This window comes from Aethalodelphis obliquidens, unplaced genomic scaffold (assembly GCF_003676395.1).
Source record: "Aethalodelphis obliquidens isolate GAN/ISIS:26980383/991018 unplaced genomic scaffold, ASM367639v1 scaffold9, whole genome shotgun sequence".
Taxonomy (NCBI): domain Eukaryota; kingdom Metazoa; phylum Chordata; class Mammalia; order Artiodactyla; family Delphinidae; genus Aethalodelphis; species Aethalodelphis obliquidens.
Genome location: NW_020837953.1, coordinates 25,727,286 through 25,752,743, shown reverse-complemented (window position 1 = coordinate 25,752,743; position 25,458 = coordinate 25,727,286). Strand labels below are relative to the sequence as shown.

The window sequence follows — 25,458 nt, the reverse complement described above, 5'->3', positions numbered from 1 at the left end:
TTTTTTTTTTTTTTTTTTTTTTTTGCGGTACTCGGGCCTCTCACTGTTGTGGCCTCTCCGGCTGCGGAGCACAGGCTCCGGACGCGCAGGCTCAGCGGCCATGGCTCACGGGCCCAGCCGCTCCGCGGCATGTGGGATCTTCCCAGACCGGGGCACGAACCCGCGTCCCCTGCATCGGCAGGCGGACTCTCAACCACTGCGCCACCAGGGAAGCCCCAGGCACTGAGCTTTTTAGCCGCTCTGCTCTGCTGCCCCACCCACGCAGACACGTGAAGTCGGCCTCACCCCCAGCCAGGAGGTCAGCCTCCCGATGGAGCCAGAGCCCTTCCCTTGCTTCGGTCTTCAACCACCCATGTTGCCTGGGCACTGGGCCTGGGTACCGTGTTTGTCATCAATCTGAAATGCCACAGTGGGAAGAAAATAGTTGTTTTGGTGTCCTCTTCCAGCACTAACAATTTTCTGCTTGCATTTTTCTGTTGTTTGGCTCAGATGAATAGCAGTTTTCATCTTTGCTCTGTGTTATCATGAACACAGAACTGCTGTCGGGGAGCTAACAGCATGCTTGCTTAGTCATTATTCTGGGAAGGGGTGCCAGCTAGTCAATAGCCTTTATTTTTATACGACTCTATACACTGCAAATGCAGAAATGATGCGTGGGGCCCGTGTACAGAGTCGTCATCAGACACCTATCATCTCCGGAGGTGGGCAAAGCAGAGGTAGTGGCAGCAGCTGGAGCCCCAGCACCAATTCTGACTAGCTTCCTTTGTCAGCGCCCGGGAGTTGGGTTAACGGCCCCGAATGATTCACTGTGATAGAGTCTGTGGCAGATTTTATGCTTTTTACCAACTCAAAGCAGAAAGCAAATAGCACGGGAGAGGTGCCAGCGTCGGCAAAACTTCTTAAGAAGAGAGGAAGGAAGATAGATACCAGGAAACGCAGGCGGGCAGGCTCGACGTGGAGCCCAGCAAAGTTGTTGGGAGAGGGAAAAATCCATGAGCCCCAGAGTGGTCGCTAAGAGTTGGGCGGGGTCTGTGTGGGTTCTGCTGGGGGACTGACTTACAGGGGTTGAGAGTTCTTAGGACCTTGCCAAGCAGGCTGGTCAGTGTCATCCGGTCAGCTCACAGGGGTGCCAGGCCCAAGGTGGGACATGAGATGGAAGGCCAGAAATAGAATCAAATCCAGGCAGCTTGCAACCATTGAAGGAGTTGGGCAGTCTTTGACCACACAACTCTCGATTTCAAGAGTTTCAAGAAATGGACAAGGGTAAAGACAAGTTCGTGGGCCAGTTTATTCATTTATTCCACAAATCCTTACTGAGCTGGAGGTATGTGCCCAACACTGCTCGAGGTCCTGAGGCCTCCGTGGTGAACAAGATACAGTCCCTGCCCTCAGGGAGGATGAGTTGTTGTAGGGAGTAAAGACATAAAAAAGTACTATATGATGGTGATAAACACTAGGAAGAAAATAAACAGATTGATGGAGCATAGAGTGCCTAGTAAGAGTCAGTCAAGGGATGATCTAGCATCCAAAGGAGGTGCAAAGGCCCTGGGGTTGGAATGAACTTGACATGCCAAGGCATACTTATAAGACCAGAGTGGCCAGAAGAAGAGGAGTCAAAGCAGGAGGGGGTAACAGGGCCACTTTGTGGGGTGCCCTGGGGGGTCAGAAAGGAGTTTGGATTTTTAGTCTATGTGTAGTGAGAATTCACATAAGGGTTTAAGTGGGGGAATGGTTTGATCTAAGTTCTAAGAATGTCTTAGCTCTGCAGGCATACAGTTTTCTAGAACAGAAAAGAGCAAACGAATCTTGTTTTCTTGGGGCTGGAGAGGGCAGTTAGGGGAGACCCTTGCCCAGAGACTTGTAATTGTGTGCATTACACACAATTATACACACACAGTGTAATTGTGTGCTGAATCTTGACTGCAGCAAGGTATTTGATAAAGGCTGTCTTGGAGAAGTGGAGATGGGATGATAGTGACTGGATTGATTTATTCCCCCAAAGTGTTGATCCAGGATTACTGGCAGACTGGGGGCGGGGGAGGGTTTCCAGCAATGTCCCTAAGGCTCAGCCCTGGCCTCCCTCCCCTTCAACATTTCTATCCATAAATTGGTGGGGGACCCAGAAGGCGTGCTCATGAGACATGCAGCTGACACAGAGCTGTCAGGGACAGCTGATGCCACGGATGACAGGCTCAGGATTCACCGTGATGATCCTCCACAAGCTGGAGTGAGGGGATGATCCTAGCCATATCCCTGATTGCATTCAGATTGGGGAACAAAGCCCAGCCGCGGAGCAGGGGCCGGTGGACCTCACTGGAGAACCATCCCTGGAAAAGAAGCCGGGTTGGGATAGGAGGAGGTCAGGAAATCAGCCGGACCCGGCAGCATCCTCACACCAGTCTCTTCACTTTCTCAGCGACAAGGTCCTTCGCCTCTTTCAGGCTCACTTTTCCCATCTGTAAAGGGAGAATGATATTGTCTATTGCCCAGGGACGTGGAGAGGATTAAATGCAAGCATATATGTGGATGCCTAGCTTCCAGTCTGGCCTGTAGTGGATTCATGGCAGATGCAAAGGAAATAGGAGTTTGTAGAGGCTGTCTCGGGGAGGGCCAGGTGCTCCGGGCCAGCCTTTCAGGGACACATGGGGGACCCACAGCCAGGGTGGGCCCCTCTGTTCTTAGCACTGCCCTGCCCCTTCTGGGAATGCCAGCTTCCTAAGAGGCCCATTGACCCCCATGATGTGTCCAGAGGAGAATGACCGGGGAATATGAACAGGGGTTCACACTCAGCCCCTGCTGGGTCCTCTCTGCCAGCCTGGCTCCCGGGTGGGGGAGGGGTAGGAGTATCCTCTCAGGTGCAGAGAAGGGACTGTCTGTGGGATGGCTTTTGGTACAGGGACCTCGGGCCCTGTGGGTCTTTTAGAAGCTGCTTTGACTTCTCCTTGGAGCTGATACTTTAAAGGATTCAGTGGTGAGACCTTTTGTGTGTAGGTCTATTATAGAACATTTTTATTTTAGGAAAAAAAACAACAACGAGAAACCAAACACAGGCAAAAATAGAACAACTAGTATGTGATGAACCCATGTACCCCTCACCCAGCCTTAGCCATGATCAACATAGGGCCAATCTTATTTTATCTATTCCCCCCGCCCCCATCTTTTCCCTCCCCTTGCTAGGTTAAGTTTAAAGCCAATCCCAGACATAATGTTACCTGTAAATACTTTAGTATGTATCTATAAGAGATAAGGACCCTTTTTGTTGTTGTTTAAATATAACCACAATACCATTATCCCAATTTTAAAAAATTAACATAGTTGAGGAATTCCCTGGCTGTCCAGCGGTTAGGACTGTGCGCTTTCACTGCTGAGCACCCGGGTTCGATCCCTGGTCAGGGAACTAAGATCCCGCAAGCCTGACGTAGCATGGCCAAAAACAAAAAACAAAAAAATAACATAATTGTGGTGAGTCTTTCCAATTCAGAAGATCTGTTGGTACATAACTTGCTTTGCAAGTCTGGGGGCAGGCACGGGAGAGACAAAAACTGGTTCCTCAAGTATCTGGTTTCTGTGACTCGAGACTCCCCTGTTCCCTTTGAGGGTGATGATTGGCAGTCTCTTTATTCCAGGTGTTCCCAGGGACACGGCAGGAGAGGGGGGCCAATTTATAGACCGAGTCTAGAGTGAGAAGGAGGAAAGGATGGGAATAGGAGAGAGGCCAGGGAAAGAAGGGGAGAACAGAGTGGACCGCCTTGCCTCATACACGGCTTTGATGGCCTCCGGGATCTTCCAGGGCCAGCCTGCTCCCACTCTGCCGCTCACAGCCACCGTGTACCCAGGGCTTCCCTGGTGCGTGTCTATGCTGAGCCTGCACAGGGGTTACTGCACCAAGCTCTCATCCCACCCAGCGTCTGGGCACTTGTAGTGTCATACCCATGTCACAGGTGTCATACCCTCATCACAGGGGAGTCCCTGAGTTTCCAGGATTTGACGTGAAATACGCAGAGGTGCCCGATTCTGACCTCGGTCTGTTTGGCTGGAGTCTGCTTTTCCTGGCACCTCTCTCAGCTGCCAGGCCTGGGGAGACCACATGGGGGGCTGGTGGTCAGGAGGCATTGGTTGCCTCGGTTGTTAGAATAGTGACAAACTCCCAAGTTTTAAACTCTTCCCTGTGCTTCCCAAGTGCCCTGGCTACCCAAAACCTTTTCCAGGACCCTCTGGGCTTCATTGGGACCCAGCAACTAAGGGGTTAATACCCAGCACAGTAGGCAGTGGCTGGTCGTCAGATGTGGAGACTGTCCCCGGTTCTGTGTGTGATAACTGAGTCATTTTGTGCCTGCACTGCACGTGTGTGTGTGCGTGCGTGTGTGTGTGTGTGTGTGTGTCCACATGCGTGTGCCCATACACAGAGCATTACCAGGAAGGACCGTCCCTGCTGGGCACATTCCCCAGTCATTATTTTCGGGGCTGACCCCACCCACAGAATGGGTTGTCAGTGCAGGAATGTGCACAGGGCCTCCCCAAAGCTCCACTCACAGGGGGCTTTAGTTTTTCCCTCTGCCTCTTTTTTGCCATTTTCACCACCTTCTACCAGCGGTAGAGCATTGAGCAGTTTCCAGAATGCTCTGTGTAGGCCACCTCATCCACCCTTCATGGGAACCCACCCAGGAGGGATAGCAGATGGTTCTAAGCTGGGTGACCATGGTCCTCCTGGGAGTGCCAGGGAGGAAGTTTCCCCCTTGCCAAGGAGGCTGGCCACAGGCCAGGCCAGCAGGATTGCTACCCTGTCCCACACCTGGAGAGAGCCAGCAACCAGGAGCCTAGCGTCCACGGGACCATCAGGCCCCATCAGGCTGGTGCTGGCCGTCAAGGGTCCAGGCTGGAGCTCCCGGGGTCTGAGGTGCAGGTAGAGGCCTGTGTTTAGATACAGGGAGATGCTTGTGAACCTGTTCAGGGATCAAGAAATTGTCAGTGCTCCCAGGAAGCAGGCACCAGTCTGTGGTCTGGTCAGAGGGCCATGCCAGCCAAGGTGGACGTGGGCGGCCACGGAGCCACTGTGCAGATTTCAGGACCAGGGGCCCAGCCAGGCCGACAGAAGTGTCGACATACTAGCTGACACTTGTATTGCCCTTACCGTGCCAGACATGGTCTGAAGTGTCTCTATGATATTCCTGTTCACCAAGAGAGGAGACCAAGGTGCTGAGCAAGGGGCCCAGGATCACACAGCTGGGAAGTGACAGAGCCGGGCTGTGAGCCCTGAGGTCCCCTGCTCTCACTCAACCATCCTGCAGTGCATCTGGGGGCTTCCCAAGACTCAGCCCCAGCACTCTGGATGCCACGCTCAGAGCTGTCGGCTCCGTCCTGTCCCCTTTGCTGCTGGTCTTTTATTGCTTCCGGTCCTGAGCATGACTGAACAGGGAGAGATGGACAGAAATTAAGGCTCAGCTCACTCAGCAAGATGTAGTATTGGGAGAGGACCCGGGCATCCCGATTCCCAGAACCAAGCTCTCGGTACTGTGCCCACTGGTGTGGTGTAGAAACCCCTTGGAGTCCACTCATGGTCCATTTTCTCTCTTAAAAAAGCAATAGGCTCTCACACCTGGAGACGTGTTTCCTCCACCCCCTTTCCTTGGGGCCTGTGCCCTGCTGCACAGCCACCCTCAGGGAGCTGGCACTAAAGCCATCTGTCGTTCTGACCTGTTTGCAGACCTCCGGAACTCACCAGCGGCAGAGATGAGATCTCCTTGCTGGTGGAACAGGAGTTCTTGAGCCTCACCAAAGAGCACCTCATGCCGGTCACAGAGAGCTCCGGGGAGCTGAAGGCACCCGGCAGCTCCCTCGAGGGGCCCAGGCAGCCGGCTCCCTGCCTTCTTGTGCCTTCACTGGTGGCGGGCAGCAGTGAACGCCCAGCAGCCTCCATCACTGCCGGTTACAAGCTCCTGGAGCCAAAGGTGGCAGTGCCCGTTATCGGCAGCCGGCAGGACTGCAGTTCTACCATGTCTACGGTCACGGGCACCCTGCGTACTGCCAAGGTCAAGAGTGCCAAGGGGACAGAGGACAGGGGCAACAGCCTGGGGGCCTCCAACTCGGAGATCAGCAAGCTCCTGGCTCAGTTCCCACTGAAGTCCGCGGAAACGTCCAAGGCCCCCGACAACAAGACGGTGTTGGAGGAGAGCACGGCCATCAAGGACTTCCTGCAGAGCAGCATGTTCAGTGGCCCTGGACCCGGGGAGCCCGCGGAGCTGGGCCCATTCCTGCTGCCCACTCCCCCGCCTCCTCCAGCGCCTCCCGACAAGCTCGATAAGCCCCCCAGACTCCCTGCTCAGAGGAAGCAGCTGCCAGTGTTTGCCAAGATCTGCTCCAAGCCCGAGGCTGACCCTGCCATGGAGGGGCACAAACTGATGGGTGAGTGGGGCTGGGGGCAGGGCTAGGGAATGGGCCCGCAGGGGAAGAAACAACTTACCGGGCTGCGTCAGGCACATGCAACGTCTTTGCGCAAAGTAGGATGACTGACGTGGCCTCGCTGGCGAGCACAGTGCCCCGGTACAGGCTGTTTTCAGTCCCCACAGGCCTCCTCTGTGGATGCCCGTATACAGGGCACAACTCTTGTAAGCAGATACAGTGGCTCTGAATCCAATGTGGCTTGGGAAGAGGGAGAGGCCCATTTGGTAACTGACTGGGTTTTTTAATCCACAGGCACCCAGAGTACACGGAAGGAAACATTTACCCTTGCTGGGTCCAGGGTGAAAGTGCAGTGTGCGGACTTTAAGCTGGATAGGAGGGAAATTTGATTGGCTTCTCATGGAGGCTCCTGTTCCAACCATGAGGCTTGGTCCCCTCTCTGTGGGGCAGGAGGGTGAATGTGTAAACTCTGCAGGTGCAGTGCAGACTACTGGCCCTGGGATTTGTTCCCAGGTACTGTGGGGCTTTAGAAAAGTGCATTCCCACTCCTGAATTGAGGAGTTCACAGCCTCCGCAGGAAATCCAGCCGCCTCCCAAGTTGCCCCCACCCCACTCCCAGGATTCTGCCTTTTGTGCCTGTTCCGATCCAGCCACTCAGACTGGATGGTTACAAGAAGGCAGACTGATGGCAGGGCCATTTGCCTGCTGTCAGCAGTCACTAGGAGGAAACCAAAGGAAAAATTCCCCCCAAGCTGTGAGCATGGACGGGTAATGGAGAGATGCCTGTGTTGGGAGGGCCCAGATCCATCTTCCTAAGAAAATGGGAACACGGTCACCCTAAAGAACATTCTGTGCTCTGGAGCATTGGAGGAAGGCCAAGGACTCTGAGCTGTGGACAGCACGCTGGACTCTGGGTCTTGGGCAGGCCTCTAGAAGCCCGAGGACTCTGGGGACGATGGGCTGTACATGCGAGAGGATAGAGGCCTACCTGGGGGAGGGGACGTTCCTTCCACCTTCTTCTGCAGGAGAGAGGCGTGGATGTCTCTCTGTCGGACGAGGCTGCTGGGCTGGAGGCCATCCTGTCCCCTCCACCCTCCCACCATTTGTGTGTGTATGTGTGTACAAGTGTGTGGGCAAAGGTGTGCCAAGGGGAGCTTTGCAGGTGTGAGCGTATCTGTTAGAGAAAATGCAGGGTGGGTGCATCTGATGGTGACCGTGTGTATGTGTTTGTGTGTGCCCATTCTCTGTGTGTAGTTCTGTGCACGTGTGAGTGAGCCAAAGGAACGACAGGCAGGAATGTGTGTGGGTCTGTGTGCACAGACACTGGAAGAGGGAGCTTTGGAGATGAGAGAGGAGCATGTTTCAGGCAGCTGGGTATGTATGTGTGTGATGGCGGGTGTGGGGCCTCTGGGGAGGGGACTGGGGGCTACACTCACAACCAGACAAACTCTTGGAAGAGACTCTAGGGACATGTTTTGATAAAAATGGCATTTTCTCCTAAATTGGCTCAGGCTAGAGCAGCTCTTTCCTTTGCTGGGATGGCACTAGGAGGTCAGGCCCTGTCCTGTCCAGACTCAGCCCCAAGGCCAGTGGGCTAATGGGGCCAAGAGTGGGTGGGATGACATCCACTCCCAACAGGTAGTACTGGGCACAGGTCCTCTGGTCCTGCCGCTATCAGAAAGATCCGAGGTGCCTGCTGTGTGTCCAGCGCCATTTCCCAGCCAAGCTCCATGGAGACCAGGACCTCCTAGCTGGGGAAGGTGTGACGATGTTGAGGACAAGGCCCTCTTCCCTGCTTCAACCAAGCAATGCCTTAAAAAATTTATATATGTATATAGATTATATATGTGCAGTTATATATATACACAAACACACACACACACACACATATATATGTATTTTCCCCCCATCATACTTAATTTTGTTGGAAGAAAGAGTTCCATTGCTCAAAAGGAAATATGGGTGAAAACCACTGCTGTAGAGGATCCCATGACGGTCCAGACAGTGTCCTAGCACTAGGGGGACACTCGGTCTGTTTGGAGAAAGATCTGAGCCTGGCACTGACCACATCCATTGCCTCACTGTGTCTCTCCGATGCTTCTGTGCCTTTGCCCACAGTCACCCACAGCCCCTGGTGTAAGGCCTTGCTGAAGACCCTCTTCCTTCTGGAAGCCCTCTGGTCCTCTCAGACAGAAGCTGTCTTAGCCACCTTCTTCTCCCACGGTGTCCCTCTGTCACCTCATGGTTCCCATCTGCCTTGTCCCAGAGCTATTTCTGGGTCTGTCTTTCTCTTCATCCTTGTTTTGAGCTCCTGCAGGGCCAAGTCTGGCTCTGACTCACCGCAGTGTCCCCAGGACTCAGGTCAGAGGCTGGCGCTGACGAGAGTGCTAAATTGCCATGACGATTTAGCAAGAGGAGAGTCCGTGATGAGGGACCAGACGTGTGTTCTGTAGGAGTATGTGTCCCCCCACTAAGCCAGGTGCTCCCTGAAGGCAGGAACTGTGTCCGAGTCAGCTTTGTATCTGGGACCTTTGTATTCCAACCTATGGAGGGTTGGAAGGAAGGGAGGGAAAAAAGAGGGAGAAAGGAAAGAAAAACAGTAGAAATGAAGGAAAGGAAGGAAGAAGGGAGGGAGTCAGGGAAGGAGGGAGGAAGGAAGGAAAGAAAGAAAAGGTAAGAAAAGAGAGGTAACTGGAAGGAAGGAGGTTTGAAAGGAAGGAAGGAAGAAAGGAATTATGGAAGGAAGGAAGAATGGGTAGAGGGCAGGGAGGATGAGTGGGTAGATGGAAGGCAAGAAGATAAGAATGGATGAATGCATGCATGTGTGCATGGGATGGGGAGACCATAATGGGCATTGGTCAGTGAAGCCTTCGGGGATTGAACTTGGGTTGAACTTGGCTGGGAGATAGAGGCCAGAGTGGTTGGGGCCTCAGATGTGCTCTGGAGGACCCATCACTTAGTCCACAAGACAGTGCTCCCCGCATCCAGCACTTGGCCTTCCAGAGTCATTGACTCAGTTTCCCTTCTGCTGTAGAACGGAACCCTGGCGCCAAGGAGCTGACCAAGGGTCAAGAGAGCCTCTTCCTCAGTCAGTGGTCCCAGAGACGGAAGGACACCTGTGGTAAGGAGGGTGGCAGTGACCCCATGGGCTCTATGTCCATGGCCCTGCCAGCCAAGAAGCCTGCCTGGCCAGCCAAGAAGAACCTGCTCTGTGAGTTCCTTGGGGCCACCAAGAACCCAAGCAGGCATCTGAAGCTTCGTAGCAAGGTGGAGGTGGACGGGCTGGAGCTGAAACGTAAGCTGACCCTGCCCAGAGGAAATCTGTAGAGGAAGGGATTTCAGAAACCCTCAGATGTCCCTGGAGTGGCTCTGTCATCAAAGGGCTGTCCCGTCCGTGGGCAAGTTACTGTCTTTCCCTAGTCCCATAAAACGGGGGAAATGACTTCCTGTGTCCCCTACAGGGAATACTATTACTAGAGAAACGCAGTTGACTTTCAGGGGTCACATGGGCATTATCGGTGGTCAGTTTGAATATAGCCTTGACTCAGCCTGTCTTATATCCCCTCAAGTGGCCCAAACCAAAGAACAATCCGTTCTTTGAGATTATTTCTACATTGAGATTATTCATGTGCCGGCTTTCTCTCCCTTGTGCTTCTACAACTGTTTTAGTGTAACTGCCTTTCCCCCCGAAAATGTGCCAATAAGGGGAAACTGACACCGCAGCTCAGACTGTATAAGCCCGCAGAGCATATTGTACAAGGAAAAAATCCAGGATCCATGTCCTAAAACAACTCAATCACATCTCATTCGTTCAGACTAATTTGGGTCCCATCATACTGAATTATGTAATATTTTAAAGTATTTTTTAAAAAACGATTCCAACATACATACAACAACCTGCACCAGGTCTTCACTGTTGCCAAGTACATGTCCTCAAGGGGTTGCTTTAATAATTTGATAAGAAAGACTTCCAATGGCGTAGCAATTGTTTATACCAAACTGGATTTTTCTAAAGCACTTGAAAGAATGGAGTTTTGTAAGTCGGTGAGATACAGCCCCAGCAATCTGGTTTGTTGCGTCCTCTTGCTAAACTGCCTCCTTACTAGTGAATGACGGAGAGATGCTCCCTGCCAGGCCATGCTGGGATTTTCACCCCTTCCGAATTGGCAAGGTGTGAACTAACGATGTTTTCCTAGAGTTGGAAATTCATCCAGAAGTTGAAGAACCCTCTGGGAGCTTTTAAAAGACCTAACCTCTGAGAACATTAACCCCTCAGGCAGTCATGGGGCGGAGGGCGTCCTGGCCTCTCCCCTCCTCAATCACAGAAACGCTCTGCCTCTCCTGTGACTTACAGTTAACCCGCCTGTGATGGGGGCCGACAAGAACAACCTCGAGTACGCAGGGAGTGTGTTCACCCCATGCTTTGCCACCACCTTGACCTCAGCGACCCTGAACCAGCCGCTCTGGCTCAACCTGAACTATCCACTTCTGCCCGTGTTCACGAATCCCTCCACCTTCCCCCAGTACCAGGTGAGTGAGCGGATCCTGGGCCTGGCTCTCCGGTGGCCGTCCACGGAGGAGCCTTGGTTCAGGAAGCCTAATTCACAAAGAGCCGTAGACTCATTAGTTAATTTTTTCATCGGGGCCACATCAGACCGACCACCCAGTACACGTGTGTGCACATGCACGTGCGTGTGCGTGTATATTTCTCATTTTCCTTTGTCTGAATTTCAGTTCACTCTGTGCCGTGTCTTCCAGAGCTTGGCTAAGTTTGGGCCTGTGAAGTACTTGGGCTCCCAGGAGAGGATGATAGCATAGTCCTTGTTTCCCACCACCTCCTTTACAGTTGGATGACATGTGTCCTAGGTTACTTGGGACAGTCCCAGTTTAGGTCTTTTGTCCCAGCGTAATTATTAGTTGCACCCCCTTTCACTCTCAAGTGTTCTGGTGCAGATGACAAATTATGTGGCCACTTTATTTCAACTACAACCCAGCAATCTTAGCTTCTACCAGCTAAGATGGCCTGACACACATTCTTGGTCTTGGGCTCATAGCTAAGAGGGGCCAGACACAATGGGATGGAGAAACACTTGCAGGGTGGGAAATTTTACTCACAGACTTATTTATTCAGGGAAAGTGTAGTTTCTTTAGTTTGTCTGTTTAACTTAATCTCCCTCAAGAGCTGCCACCCACTGGGTAGATAGAAGAAAAAATCAAATAAATGTTCACTCTGGTTTAAACCAGTCTAAACCAAGAGCTTAAATAGTCCCTTTGGGTCGGCTCGTTTCCTCCAGGAAAGGTGCTCAGTGTCTAAGATTTCTCAGTGTTCTGTCTCCTCCGTGGCTCCTTTCCAGAATGGTGTGCAGGTGTATGAAAGGGCCAGGTTCCTGGGAACCTGCTACCCCAGCCTGGCCTGGCCAAGCCCGGAGAGGGCAGAGAGAAGGCAATCCACCTGAAAATCGACTCATCCTGTCTCTGTGCCCCTCCCCCTCCCCCTGATCCTCCGGTCCCACGTGTCACCTCCTCCTTTGCGACAGAGTGGCAAGCCTCACAGCTTAGTCATCCTGCGCAGAAGGTGGATCTTCTCTGTCCCACGTAAAGCCCCTCTAAGCTGGCGCACCAGGCTCAGCCCCTGATTCTTAAACAGGAACTAAAGTAAAGGAGTTTAGCGTGGTCTCTCTTTTCTTCTGCAAAGTTTTGTTTTCAAGCCTTTTCTTGTTTGCTAAACAGAGCAAGTGGCCACACTCTCCTCACACCCCACCACTGAGGTGAGACGTCATAAGGAAGCGTGATCCATGGGAAAATCCAAGTGCGTCCCTCCCATGTCTATGATACGTTGTCCTGGCAGAGGTCTCGAGAGAAATGCCCTGTCCACATCCTCATTGATTCACCAACTCTTTCACTGATGTTCCTCCACCCTTGCTCACTCACTGTGCAGTCGTTTATCACCTGGTCCCTGATGCACTCATTTGTATTTATTTATTTCCTCATTCATTTAAGTAATTAAAAAAAAAAAAAAAAAAACCTTGCTTCACACTGAGTATAGGCCTTGACTCAGGTGAGGTGATTCCAAGATGACTAGGAAGCTCGGCGCCCAGTACAAGTCAGGGACAAATCCAAAGCCAGCGTGGTGTGCCCCCCCACCCCCGAGAGAGAAACAACTCATAATTGTATTTGGTATAAACCGATTCACTCTCGAATGCACCCACAGGGCTCACCATGCAAAGCTAATTTGCAATGGTCTGTTTTGTACAGAGGGGCTAGTTTCTCTCTGCTACGTGAACTTCTTCTGACTTGACTTTTGGAGTGGGTGAGATTTGGACGTATTTTTCCAGCATGAAGTCCTTTGTCTTCAGAGATGCTGATGTGTGCATCACTGGGCTGACTCTGAGCTTCCTGGGCCTCTGGGCAGAAGGGCCCTGGCTGGTAGGGCCCCTGGGTCCTATGCAGCAGTTTAGACACTGAATAGGCCCAGGTGGAGTTGGCTGTACACATGGACACTCCCAGGTGATCACAAGGGACAGGGTAATTTACCTTCTCCCAGGTCCTCATGGTCTCATAATGCCATCAGGCTTCAAGTCGGCCGATCGAGAGGCCTGATATGATAAAAAGAAAGCAGGTTTTAGAATTGTCAGACTTGGGTTTAAGGGAATTGCGTTGCTTCCAAGCTGTGTGGTCTCGGGCAAGTTAGTCAAATGCTCTGAGCCCTGGTCTCCTCACCTGTGAAGTGGCCTCGTAATAATTACAGCAGCGGCAGCAAACACTTGAGTCAGTTGTCAGGTTAAGGGAGTCCATGCATGGGAAAGGGCTTTGTAAAATCTCAAGTATGATGTAGATATTGGTTATGATCACTTTTCAGCCCCGATCTTCCTACGAAACAGTGTCAGGGAGCTCAGCAGACCTTGAGAAGGCGCAGAGGAGAAACGGGGAACAGTCTATCCTAGCCTCTTTTCCTGCTCGGTGTGAAGAATAAAAATGAGGTCCCAAATCCAATTTACTCAGAGCTCCACTGTGGACGGACGCAGAGCCGTGGAAGACTCAGTCCCCAGCACATGGGAGCTCCTGGGCTGCTTGACACAAAGGAACTCTGCTCCCAATTAGGGAGGGAGGGCACGTAGGAAGAGGCCGTGGCCTCAAGCAAAGAGGAATGAATGTGTGTTTACCCTTGCTTGTGATTTCACAGGATTGCAATTTGAACAACTAGAAATCTCCTTCAGGTCATACAGTGTGCCTCATACTGACGAATATCGCATCATCTCCTGAAAATCCGCCCCAGGACGGAGCAGGGACAGGCGAGGCATGGATGCTAGGGGTAGCCTCACCTAGGCGGGCGTGAGGAGGACGGCGCCCTGGGGGAGTCGGCTGTGGAAAGCAGAGCTGAGCGCTGATGCGGAGGGAGTGAAGCAGAGGAGGGACACTTAGAACGCGGCCTTGGAGCCCACTGGGGGCTGGGAACAGGCAGGGCGGCTCCATCCGGCTGACACCTCTGTCCCAGTTCAGGCCACGCCTGGGGTCACAGGCTGGTCGTGGTGGTGAGTGGGGCTGCCCCAGCAGCCGGGCTTGGAGAAAAGGCGAGCAGGTGCACTGGTTTCAGGTGAAGGGGTTGGTGGATGTGGGAAAGGCCCGGCCACGGTCAAGTGCAGGTGCACAGGAGGAGAGAGCAAGGAGGGCCCTGAAAGGATGTGCTCTCTCGGGGACGTGGGGGATGGGCGCTGAGAGAGCTGGGGGGCTTCCCCAGGACCCCACATCAGGGATTCGGAGCCTTTTAGGAGGAGCCCATGGGCTCCGAGGAAGTCGTCAAGGGCAGCATCAGCCGTCAACACTTAGACGATTGGCACAAGCCGAGCCCAGGGTGGAGGCAGCATCTCGGGGCATGGATCTTCTGGAAAGACATGCGGTCTGAGGGGGGGTTGGGGTTTTGAACTGCATCTTAGGGGGTTCTTAGGGGGTAACTCTGGATTGGCAGATAGAAGCAGCCTGGGACTGGAGTGGTCATGGGCTGACCCCATCCACAGTGGCAGTTCTGCTGTGTGTGTGTGTGTGTGTGTGTGTGTGTGTGTGTGTGTGTGTGTGTGTGTTTGTGTACACATGGACACTTAAGGCCACCCCAGACAGAGTTGTGAATAAAGTTTCTACTTCCCGTCGGGCTGAGCTGCCAGGCAGCCTCTTCAAGTGGTGGGAGTAGCAGGGGCAGCGGGTGACAGTGAGAGATGGTGGCAGAATCCTTACTACGTGCTGCACTGTTCTAAGCCCTTTAGATGGAGTAACTCATCTATCTTCACGTCAGTCTTCATCATCAGGTACAGACACAGGTGTACGTGTGGGCAGATAGAGGCACAGCAGCAGACCAAAACTAATACACCTAGGTTCATAGTGGCACATTTGTACACAGAAACACACAGCTGCAGACACAAATGGAAGCACACGTGCAGATGTGCTTAAATAAGCATGGAGGCAAGCTAGCACACACATGCACACAGACGTACACGGGTACTTCACGTCTTGGGGCAGGAGTGGGGTTTGGGGAAAGGCACTTAGGAAAGGGGTATAGACAGCAACGAAGATAATCTGGCCACCTTCACAGGCTCTGCAGGCTTGAACACCCATAATTTTAGAGACAAGGGAAAAGGGGCTCCGAGAGGTGAAGTGACTTGCCCAAGGTCACACAGACACTAAGGGGCAGATCTGGAATTCAAGAGGCAGGCGGGTTCCTAAAGCTCTTGCCTTAAATATTCACCAAAAAGGCCGTGAATCCTGCTAACCAGGGGCTTCCTGTGTGCTGTGAGGCGTGCTGCTGGCTCGACCTGACTCCAGCTGGGCTAGGCAGCTGGTGGGTCTGGCCAGTAGTGTGGTGGGACGGACTTGAACGTGTCTGGAGGTCCAGACAAGGGGGCTGGAAGCTGAGTTGAGTGGCTGCTGTTCTCTGGCTGGGAGCCCACCGCCCCACAGCACTGAGCCTCCCCCTTCTCTCCCCAGGGCCTGTACCCACAGCAGGCAGCCAGGATGCCCTACCAGCAGACCCTGCAACCCCAGCTGGGGTGTTACTCCCGACAGGTGAGTAGCTGACCTCCTCGCCTCTGTCTCAGCTCCGCAAAGGCCTTCAGGTCAGAAGGATGTCTGTTCCCTTGTCTTTGTCTAGCTGGTCACCAGCCACACTTTCCGGCCCGTGCTTGACCCCAGAGTACAGACAGAAACACCAGCATGCATGTGGACACAAACCAGTGTCCCCGGGTGATAATACCAGCTGGTACTTACAGAGCCCTTACTGTGCGCCAGGCCCTTCTCTAAGGGCCTTACCCGCATTAATTTAACCTTCAGAACTACCCTATGATCTACCGTATAGATTAGAGATGAGGAAACTGAGAGAGATTAAATAATTTGTCCAAAGTTATAAAGTTAACACATAAATTAGCTTTTACTGTGGCAACAAATGGCCTCAATGTCTCAGAGGCTTTCAGCAATAAAATATTTATTTTTTTACCCACGGGTCCACAGGCTGGCTGAGCAGTACTGGGATTGGGTTCAGGCCTGTTTCACATGTCCCCCTTTTGGGCCTGTGCTGAAGATACAGTCACTTTTGCTCCTGCCATGCTGGTTGGCGGAAGGGCTGAGAAGAAACACCCAATGTCTCTGAGGGGCTCAGCTCAGAGCTGGGACATGGTAATGTACACCTGCCTTCCACGGGCCAAAGCAAATCACATGGCCTGCCCAGCATCAGCGGGGCTGGGAGTCATATCCCTTCCATGTCAGTTTGTCAGTTAAAATACCAGACACCTAGCTAAATTTAAATTTCAGATAAATGGTGAATAATGTTTTAGCAGAGCTATGTCCCAAATACTACATGGACCATACTTATACTAAAAAAAAGAAAAACTTGCTGTTTTTCTGAAAGTCAAATTTAACTGGGTGTTATATATTTTTGTTAGCTGAATCTGCACCCTCTACTCCCATGGATAGGTCGGGGGTCAATATCTACTTGACAGTAACACAATGGCAGATTGGGGGTTGACCTTGAGCCGCCTGGCTTCAGGGTCCACGCTCCCAATAACTGTGCCTTACTGCCTCTTGTATACAGACCCACAAAAATACGGTATCAAAATAAAGCAGGAGAGACAAAAATACAGACACAAATAAAGATGCAGTTATAGACATGCATGCCAAGCTGCATGCGTGTGGGCCCACGCACACACACACAAAACACAAAACAACACTTCCAGAGGCTTTGAGGATCTAGGGGCAGGGATGGGGGCGTGAGGAAAGGAGCTGAGGACCGGCTACATTCTCAGGCTGGCCTCGCAACCCCACGATCAGGTGGACAGATCAAACCCACACTCAAACCCACGGACTCCTCCACCTCTCCTCCCTCCCTGGGGAGCCCTACCCTTTCTCTGCAAACTGCACCTCTGACCTCTGAAGGATGTTAGAATGTTCCAGAAGGCAGAGAAGGGCCCATAAGTGTAGGTTACTTTCTTACGTGGGCCAGGACTGCTCTTTCAGCAGTAGGAATTTTTGCGTCCTGCGATGAAGTTGAGGTGAGGCAGTCAGGCTCACAGAATCTCAGTCTCATCCCCTCCACCCCACGAGCAGTGATTCCATCCACCTAGCTCCAAAGTGAATGCTTTTAGACAAAGTTATGTAAATGCATATATTTGAAACAGTAATATAAAAACCTGGTACACAATTTTTAAAATCTTAGAGGCAATCACTGTGATCGGTTTCTTAGGTATCTTTCCAGTGATATCTATTTATACAAGCATTTTTATACAGATGTGGCATTCTGGGCACACTGCTCTATCATTGCTTTTGTCAGCAAAGGGGATTTCTTGGAGATGGTTCCAGAGCCCTATACCCAGCTCTGTTTTATGTGTTTTATCAGTGACATGTAGTTAGGATACAGTTTTGCATAAAGCTTGCATAAGCTCTAGGACCCGTATCTTCTCTTTCATGTCAGTTTCCTCCCAGGTCCAGGACTGTCCCCTCACTGTGAAAACCAGGGCTTTTTTTTTTCCTGCCACGCTGACCCTCTGGTGTCTGTCTTGGGAGGTGCCTTCCTGGGGTCTCTCTGTGAGCCCTTGGCACTTTCTGACCTTCAGCTCACCCTCTTGGGGATTTGGTGCCCATGTCCAGTGTCACCAGATCCTACCTGTCCACTGAGGGAAAGATGGGGAGGGCCAGGAGGGAGGGGCTCAGGCTTCCAGAGGGAGCAGGCATAGCGGTGCAGTCCAGGGCCGTGGGCTCCGGGCTTGCCACACTGGGGCTTCCAACAAAACTCAGACGCTTGGAACACTTACTGAGCAAGTTGCTTAACTTCTCTGAACCTGTTTCCTCATCTCTAGAATGGGGATCCTAATGGTCCTACCTCACAGGGCTGTTTGGACTTTAAATAGAGAATCCACATGAAGGGCCTGGCACACCCTTGTTATCACTTAATAAGCGCTAACCTTTGTCATCTTTTTAAATCAGATAAGGGTGTGCAGGGTGAGAAAGGGCAGTCAGTACGCCCAACCCCTGAGCAGCTTGGACTACAAACTTGCTATTAAAGTGGAAATCCAGAAATTTCCCGAGTTTTGACCAAAACACACAGGAGGATTGGTGTCAGCTCCACACAAGACATTTGGAGCTGTCAGTAGTGGAATACAGTGCTCGTGATGTAATGAGCTCCCTGTCATTTTAGATATTCAAGCTGACACTTAGCAGTCTCTTCTTTCCTCCCTCCTCCTCTCTCTCTCTCTTTCTTGCATTTATCCATTTAACATATATTCATCGAGCAGCTACTGTGTGACAGGCACCGTCTCAGGGCCAAGGATAAATCAGTAAATAAGACAGGTGGGCTTCCTGCCTCATCAGGGGCAACATAGGATGAGCCCTGCTTCTTGGTGGGGGTCTGATCCAGGTGGTCTCAAACCCAACGAGTTCCTACTTTTCTTAGGGTTTGAGCTCAATCGCAGTGCCCCGACTTGGCCTTTCTCCTCACTCACACCGCCCAGTACCATGACCACCAGCCACGTTTGGCTATTTACATTGAAATCAAAATGAAGTAAAATTTGAAATTCAGTCCCACTAGCCGCGTTTCAAGCGCTCAATAGCCACACTTGTGTCTGGTGGCTACCGTGTTGGGTGGTACAGACCCAGAAGATCTCCATCACCCGTCACAGGAATTTCCACTGGGCAGAGCTGTCTTGGACTTGGGGTCTGTTGAGATCCTGAGCTAGAAGCCAGGGATGTATACATCCCAACAGCCTTTACTGAGATGGTAAAGGACTTAAAAATGAACCAGGGGCTTTTGAGACGGTTATTGGCTGAGGGTAAGGCAGGGGCCAGAGAAGAGAATGGAAATAATATTCCTTTGCTATTTATTATGTGCCAGTCTCTCTACTTATTTCAGCTGACTCAGTCCCCATACAATGGAGATAGCATTTGCCCATTTTATGGATAAGGAAACTGAGACACAGATAAATTAAATAACTTACCAGTCTCACATATAGAAGCTGAGCCCTGTGCTTCTTCCCCGTCCAACACATTGCCTTCTGTGCACCCCACAGTGACTGAGGGGCACAGGGGCTGAGGGGTGGGGCCTTGGGTTAGGGTCAGGGCTGGGGGACTGTGATGTTTAGCGGCAGCGGGCTCTGCTGGACCTCTGTCCTCTCCTCCAGCCCCTGTCTCCTCTCTGCCATGCAGGTGATGCCGTACAACAACCCACAGCAGACGGGACAGCAGAGTTTCCACTCTTCCTACAACCCCCTGCTGAGCTACATCCCCTTCGTCCAGTCCAGCTATCCATACCCTCAGAGGACACCTCAGAAGCTGGCCAGAAATCCCCGAGACCCTTCCCCCATGGCAGGAGATGGACTGCAGTACCCCTTCCCCCAGGCGTATGGGTGAGTCCTCAGCCCACACTGGAAATTCACCTCGTATCCCGAAAGCTGCTGGAGCGGAGAGGTGGGCGCGCTGGGCCTCACTGCTGCTCTCTTGGTACATATATTCCTTGGCTGTGGGGAGGGCAGACCCTGTGCCTTGTGGGTCCCGGGTGGAGCTGATGTGGAGGTGAGCCTGATCTGGGCCTGGGGGAGGGCCCTTTGGCAGGCCCAGTTGGGGCTGGGGTCCTCAGCTTGGTGCGGAAATACAGCTGCATGGCCAGTAGCGGATGAGCGCACCGCCCATAGCAGGTGACAGGTAGTGGAGCGGGACGCATACGCCTTTCCCCACCTGCCTGGTTTCCAGCAGGCCACGGCCAGGTAATCTTACAGCTCTTTCCCCCACTTACTGCCTCCTGAGCTCCTTGCCAGGCTAATCCCTCCAACAGCCCAGTGAGTTCGCAACCGGCCCTGCTGAAGGGCCTCTCACTGCGAATCAGGCTGCTTACACTTTTCCCCCAAAATACCCCAAACAGCAGAGGAGAGGAGCTTAGCAGCCAACAGCCAACACAGACTCAACATTTTAGCTGACAGTTCCATACAAACTTTTCATGCCTGTCAGTAAGGAATTGGTGTTTGTTGTTTTAATGTAACAACGCGCAGCTGCTCATTCCCACCCACCAAACCTTCACTGCTGATGCTCTGCAAGGTGGGTGGTGCCGGGTCAGCCCTGAGAATCCAGGTGTCCCAGGCACATCCCGGGGAACGTGTGCTCCAGCTTGAGAACCTCCCTTTACAGGATTAGGACCAAACTCCCCAACCTGACATAGATTCCCTTCCTCCCCATCACAGCCCCTCACTGTAGTGTCAGCCGGGTGTCCTGGACTCGGACCCTTTCAATCAGTGTTTCCCATGAATGTCCTGATAGAGGGATAAATGCTGGAAAGAGGTTTCCATAGTCAGATCTGTTTGGGAAAAGAAAGGTAGAAACAAAGATAAACAGATTTCTTAACTGTTGGAATTTGCAGATTATTTCATTTACTAGGGTTCATGGAGAACATTCAAGAAGCTGGTCGATAGTGTCATTTGAATATAAAACCCATGACCCCTTATTTCTTTTTTTCTCTTTTTCTTTCCCTTCCTCCATCCCTCCCTCCCTCCCTTCTTTCCTTCCTTCCTTCCCTCCCTCCCTCCCTTCCTCCCTCCCTTCCTCCTTCCTCTCCTTTTTCCCCTTTTCTTGTAGAGCATATCATGGTGTGTTCCGCCAATGCAGCCTGGAAAGCGCTGCGTCAGTTCACATAGTTACGGTGAATTTAGCCTGTGGGGCACTGTCCATGAATAGGACATGGTTCATCCCTTCAGAGATGAGAGTGGATGAGAGGGGACACGATGATGTTAATGCCGTGACAAAGTGAAGGCCATCCAAGTGTCCCGAGGACAGAGGGAGGATCCCTGCTGGGTGCACAATGAGAGCTGCAGGATGGGGAGGGTCCAGTGAGCAGCGACTGGGGGAATAAGGCCCTCAGGTGGGAAGGTGCGTGGTGGGCTTGAGGCCTGCGGAATAAGGGCATCTGGTTGAGGTATTAGATTTATCCCTGAACAAGGTGGAAAATAGGAAAAGGGAGGCTGGACTTGGATTATTAAAGCCTCTGATTTGTAGGCCTGGGGATTCAATGCGGATTTGTGAACGTTGCAGTGAATTGATGGGCCGGAGGGGAGAGAAACAGGAGGGAAGAGAGGGCGTAGTCTGGAGGTGACTGCAGGGTCTGTAAGAGAGGTTCTCACCTCCCCGGAAGTGAGAGTAGATGAGACTGCAGAGGGAAGACAGCCTACCTGCAGGCCAGCAGACGTGCCCCTCGCACGCTGTGACTCTGGGCTCCAGGGAAGAGAGAGTTACTGCAGAAGCCAGAGCCTGCTGTCCTTGGGAAGCAGCGTGGTCCCAAGTTCTCACCACTCAGCGGTCAGAGAAGCACTGATTGGGAACAGTGAGAGCCGAGGGTTGGGACCTGGTCTCTGGCTGTCTTCAGAGGGGTAGGAGAGGAAAAGGAGTGAGCAGGAGACTGAGGAAGGAGCGGCCTTAGAAGTGGGAGAGAGCCTGCAGCCAGCTGGGGACACCGTGGGCGAAGGAGGAGAGTGACGGGGAGTAGCGGCAGTCAGCGCAGTGGAATGGTGGCCTGAGAGGGTGGAAAGACCGGGTAAGTGAGGTCGGAAAAACGAGGCGAGGAGTGCAGGTCCGTGTCCCCCAAAGGGATGATTCGTTCATTCAAAAAACGTTTGTTGCATCTTCTGTGTGCCCGGCACTGCTCTCGGCACTGGTTACTGGAGTGAACAAGACAAAGTGTTTACTTCCGTCATTCCAGGAGGGGAACTAGACAATAAGGAAGTAAAGAAGCATCATACGTGTCAGGTGCAAGGGATAAGCGGGGAGGGAGTAAGGGACCTCTCTGCAGCCGAGATCTGAATAAAACGAGAGGATGAGCCGTGTGTATATATGGGTGATGAGCAGTCTGGGCAGAAAGAATTGGAAGTGCAGTGGCCGCAAGGTGGGAAATGTAGCTGGGGCACGATGAGTGGAGGAGGGAGGGCGGGCAGAATTGAAATCGGAGAGGTGGCAGGGCCTGGGAGGCGAGGGAAGGAAGAGCGGCGGGAGGCCATGAATGTCCTAATTCTCCGTGTAAGGAAGATGGTGTTGATCGACATACGAAGAGTGGGCTGGCTGGTGAGAGCTGATGGAGGGGACCAGGATGGGAGCCTTTTTAGCCAGCCAAGCAAGAGGTGCTGGTGGCGTAGACTAGGGCAGTGACCATGGGGAGGAGGTAAGAGAAAAGATGTGGAGCATTTATTTGCTTGGTAGAATTGATGGGAATTGACAATGGCTCGACGTGGAATGAGGAAAAGAGGGGAGTCAAGCGTGATTCCTAGGTTTTTGCCTTGAGCGTCCAGATGATTGGCAGTGCCAAAAGTCTAGGGTCCAGATGACGATAACAAGGCTTTGTTGATCAGGAGTTTGGTTTTGCATATGTGAAATTTGAGACGCCCATTAGACACTTGCGTGGAGCAGTTGATAGGCAGGTGGATGTCTGAGTCTGGGGCTCAGGGGAGAAGTGGTGGCTGATAATATAAATTTGGGAGTCATTAGCATATAAATGCTATTTAAAGGCGTGGGATGGGATGAGATCGCCCGGGAGCACATGTACATAGATCTCCAACATGGGTCTCCAACATGTAGAGGGGTTGGGGAGATGGGGAGGCACCAGCAAAGGATCTAAAGGGTGGGAGGAAACGCAGGAGAGTGTGGAGTCAGGGAGCCAGGAGAAGAGAGGGAGGATGACAGTATGGCAAGAAAACCTGGGCACTGTAGGATGGAATGTAGGCAGCACTGGGCACAGGGGTGGAGTTGAGGTTTACCAGCTGTGCTGGATGGAACAAGGTCCAGGAGAGGCTGCCTGGGTCAGGGAGGGGTACAAGGGCGTAGGTGGAGAGTTTAGTCTGGGAGACCAGAGGCCTCAGTGCTTCCTCTGGGTCAGGAACCAAGAGACTAAACTGTATGAGGTGAGAGAGGAAGGAGTCGGTGGCCTCCGTGTTCTCAGGAAAGGAGGAGGGGCCGCTTCCTGCCCTCTGCCAAGTCCATTTGCATATATCCATCAGGGCAGGATAACAATACCATGTATCTTCCAAAGAACAATAAGTCTGAGAGTTAAAAAGAACACAAATGATAATTACACTGGAATTATTACTGGACATGTAGAAACTGTCCCAGGCAAACCAGGACCGTTCACCATGCTCGTGAGGCAGGTTAAGCCCCTCTTCTTCCTCCAGGAAGCCTTCCTGGATAACTATAGTCCACATGGATTACCTCTCTTCCTGGCCCTCTAGTTTACATCCTGTCTAGACCATGCCCTTGGCAGTTGATCTGATCAGAATTTCTCCTCATGAAGGGCTCAGATGTGTGGGGTGTGGCAATCAGATACAAGGTGTGTCATGAGTAATTTGTAACCAGTAATTATTAAATACCCGAGTATGGGTTACAGCCTTTATTTTATAAATCAGAGTAGAATTCAGAGTGTCCTTATGATAACATCACTTTTAATCGTTTCTTTTCCAATATGATTTTTGAAAAAGAGAAAAAGAGGTGGGGTTACCACAGACATTAATTGCTTATCGGGCACCTACCTGGTGCCAGGTCCTGGCCTGAGTGCTGAGTTTCAAATGGTGAACAGTCCAGACAGTGTCCCTGCTCTCATGAAATTTATTTTTGTGAGAAGGGACTCAGACAACCCAAAGCCTCGCTTGTCCCTGGCTGCTCACAGCGAGCAACAGATACACATACCAGCTGAGGCATTACAAATTAATGCACTGGTTTGTTCCCATCGCTTCTTCCCCTCCCCCCCGTTTTTGTTTCATCAATTCATGGGAGGGCGCCACGAATGTGAGCATCTTCTGTAATATGCTTCCGCCCAGGTGAAAAGTGACTGAGAATCCCTGGATTAGACTATATCTAGCTATCTGCTCTGCCGCAATTTGTCTTGAGCTCTGTTCCATTCATTCAGAGTATCCTAGCAGATGGGGAAAGAAATTGCAGTAGGATCCCAAGTGTGAGTAAATGATTCCATCTGGAGAGATTGGGGAAGGCTTCACAGAGGAGATGGCTTTTGAACTCTCTTTTGAAGTATGAATTAGCAGTGTGCCAGGGAGAAAAAGCAGATGGGTGTGTTTTCCTGCTCTCGGAAGGTGAGGCCCAAGTCTTCTCGGCACTTCCTTCCCTGAGGGTCTAGCAGAGTTCCAGGCAGTCAGGGATGCCTCAGTGCTTACTTGCCAGATTGGTGTGAAATGCAGGGTCTGATCTAGCTTGGTGCTGAGAAGGGGATCAGGAACCCTGGGATCGTCCGGACTCTGAGATCTCACCCTAGGACGTGGCCATGAGTTCTCTGATGTTGTGGAATTTCCTGAGGGACACACAGGGTCCTCTAAGGCAGGTAGAAGGGCTACAGGCCCACAGGTAAGGTGCTTAGATCCAGACAGGCTCCTTAGTCTTTGGTCTTGGATATGGAGAGAGCATAGGCTGGGTGGAAATAGCCCCTACAGGCTGCCAGGGCCTTCCTGACCTAAGGAAGTGGCAGAAGAAACTCTTTATTATCCTCCAATTGTATCATTTCAATATTTTATTTTCCCGGAGCCAAAACTTTTTACATTATTGCTAAAGCTTTCAGCTTCCAAGCCTGTCATGATCTTCCCAGTCTTTGACAGCCCCAAAATTAATATACTACTTTCCCTAATATCTCTGCCGACATCAGAAATTCTATCACAACGTCATTTTCTTTCTCCCCCAGGTTCGGCTCGACATCCAGTGGGCCCCTGATGAACAGCCCCTATTTTCCCTCTAGTGGGAATGGCATACATTTTTAGATCTCCTTCTCATCTCCCTCCTCCTACCTTAGCCCTTGGAGCAGGGCTAAGGGCTCTGGAATTCTGGATTCTGCAGCAGCTTGGTATGAAGTTTGGAAAGCCAAGGTTCCGACCAGGTCACAGACAGAAAACAGCAAGGCCAGGCGCATCCATGGACCAACACTCACACACACTCACACACACACACACACACACACACACACACCCCTCAGATTCACACTCACTTGCTCGTCCACATATGCATCTGTATTTAGCATGAGTGATTTTTGTTTTTGCTGTTGTTGGTAAAATAGACGTAAGACACTTAATTTAGAAAGTTTGTATTTTCTGATAAAAGTATGAGCTGCTTGAAATGAAGTGTGCCTGTTACTTTCTGTAATGTTCTGCGTGATCTTCACTGCTCCTTTTTCCCCCATGAGGCTCAAAGTTTACTGAGGACATGAAGAGACACCACGGGCTACAGTCCTCCAAGTGCTGCTCTGTAAATAAGGGATCCCAGGGGTTATACACTTGAGGGCTGATCTCTTCTACTCTGTGATCCACTCACTTCTCAATAGCCCAGTTTATGCATCTCTGGAATTGATGTAAAGGAAGTGCATCCTGCTCTGCCCTATCCAGGTGGCGGTTACAGAAACAGTCTCTCTTGGACATGAGACGGGAAAAAGTGACCTGAAAATCAATTCTAAAAATAATCCTGAATGTGATAGACTATAGCCAGTCATTGTAGATCAATGCCAAGCTAGAGGTCAATCTCAGAACTGCCCCCAATGGCACTGTCCCTGGATCATTCTCAATCAGC

The 25,458-nt window shown here is 51.7% G+C and overlaps 1 protein-coding gene across 1 annotated transcript in view; it reads left to right on the top strand.

Moving 5' to 3' along the window:
- The window catches only part of CUNH1orf94 (chromosome unknown C1orf94 homolog), a 36,706-nt gene extending 12,047 nt beyond the window's left edge, over window positions 1–24,659 (top strand). Inside the window, 6 exon segments of the mRNA XM_027108278.1 lie at window positions 5,705–6,402; window positions 9,434–9,694; window positions 10,754–10,929; window positions 15,376–15,453; window positions 19,078–19,277; window positions 24,584–24,659. Of these exon segments, the coding sequence (XP_026964079.1) occupies window positions 5,705–6,402; window positions 9,434–9,694; window positions 10,754–10,929; window positions 15,376–15,453; window positions 19,078–19,277; window positions 24,584–24,659 (1,489 nt within the window).
- Window positions 24,660–25,458: the final 799 nt, after the last annotated feature.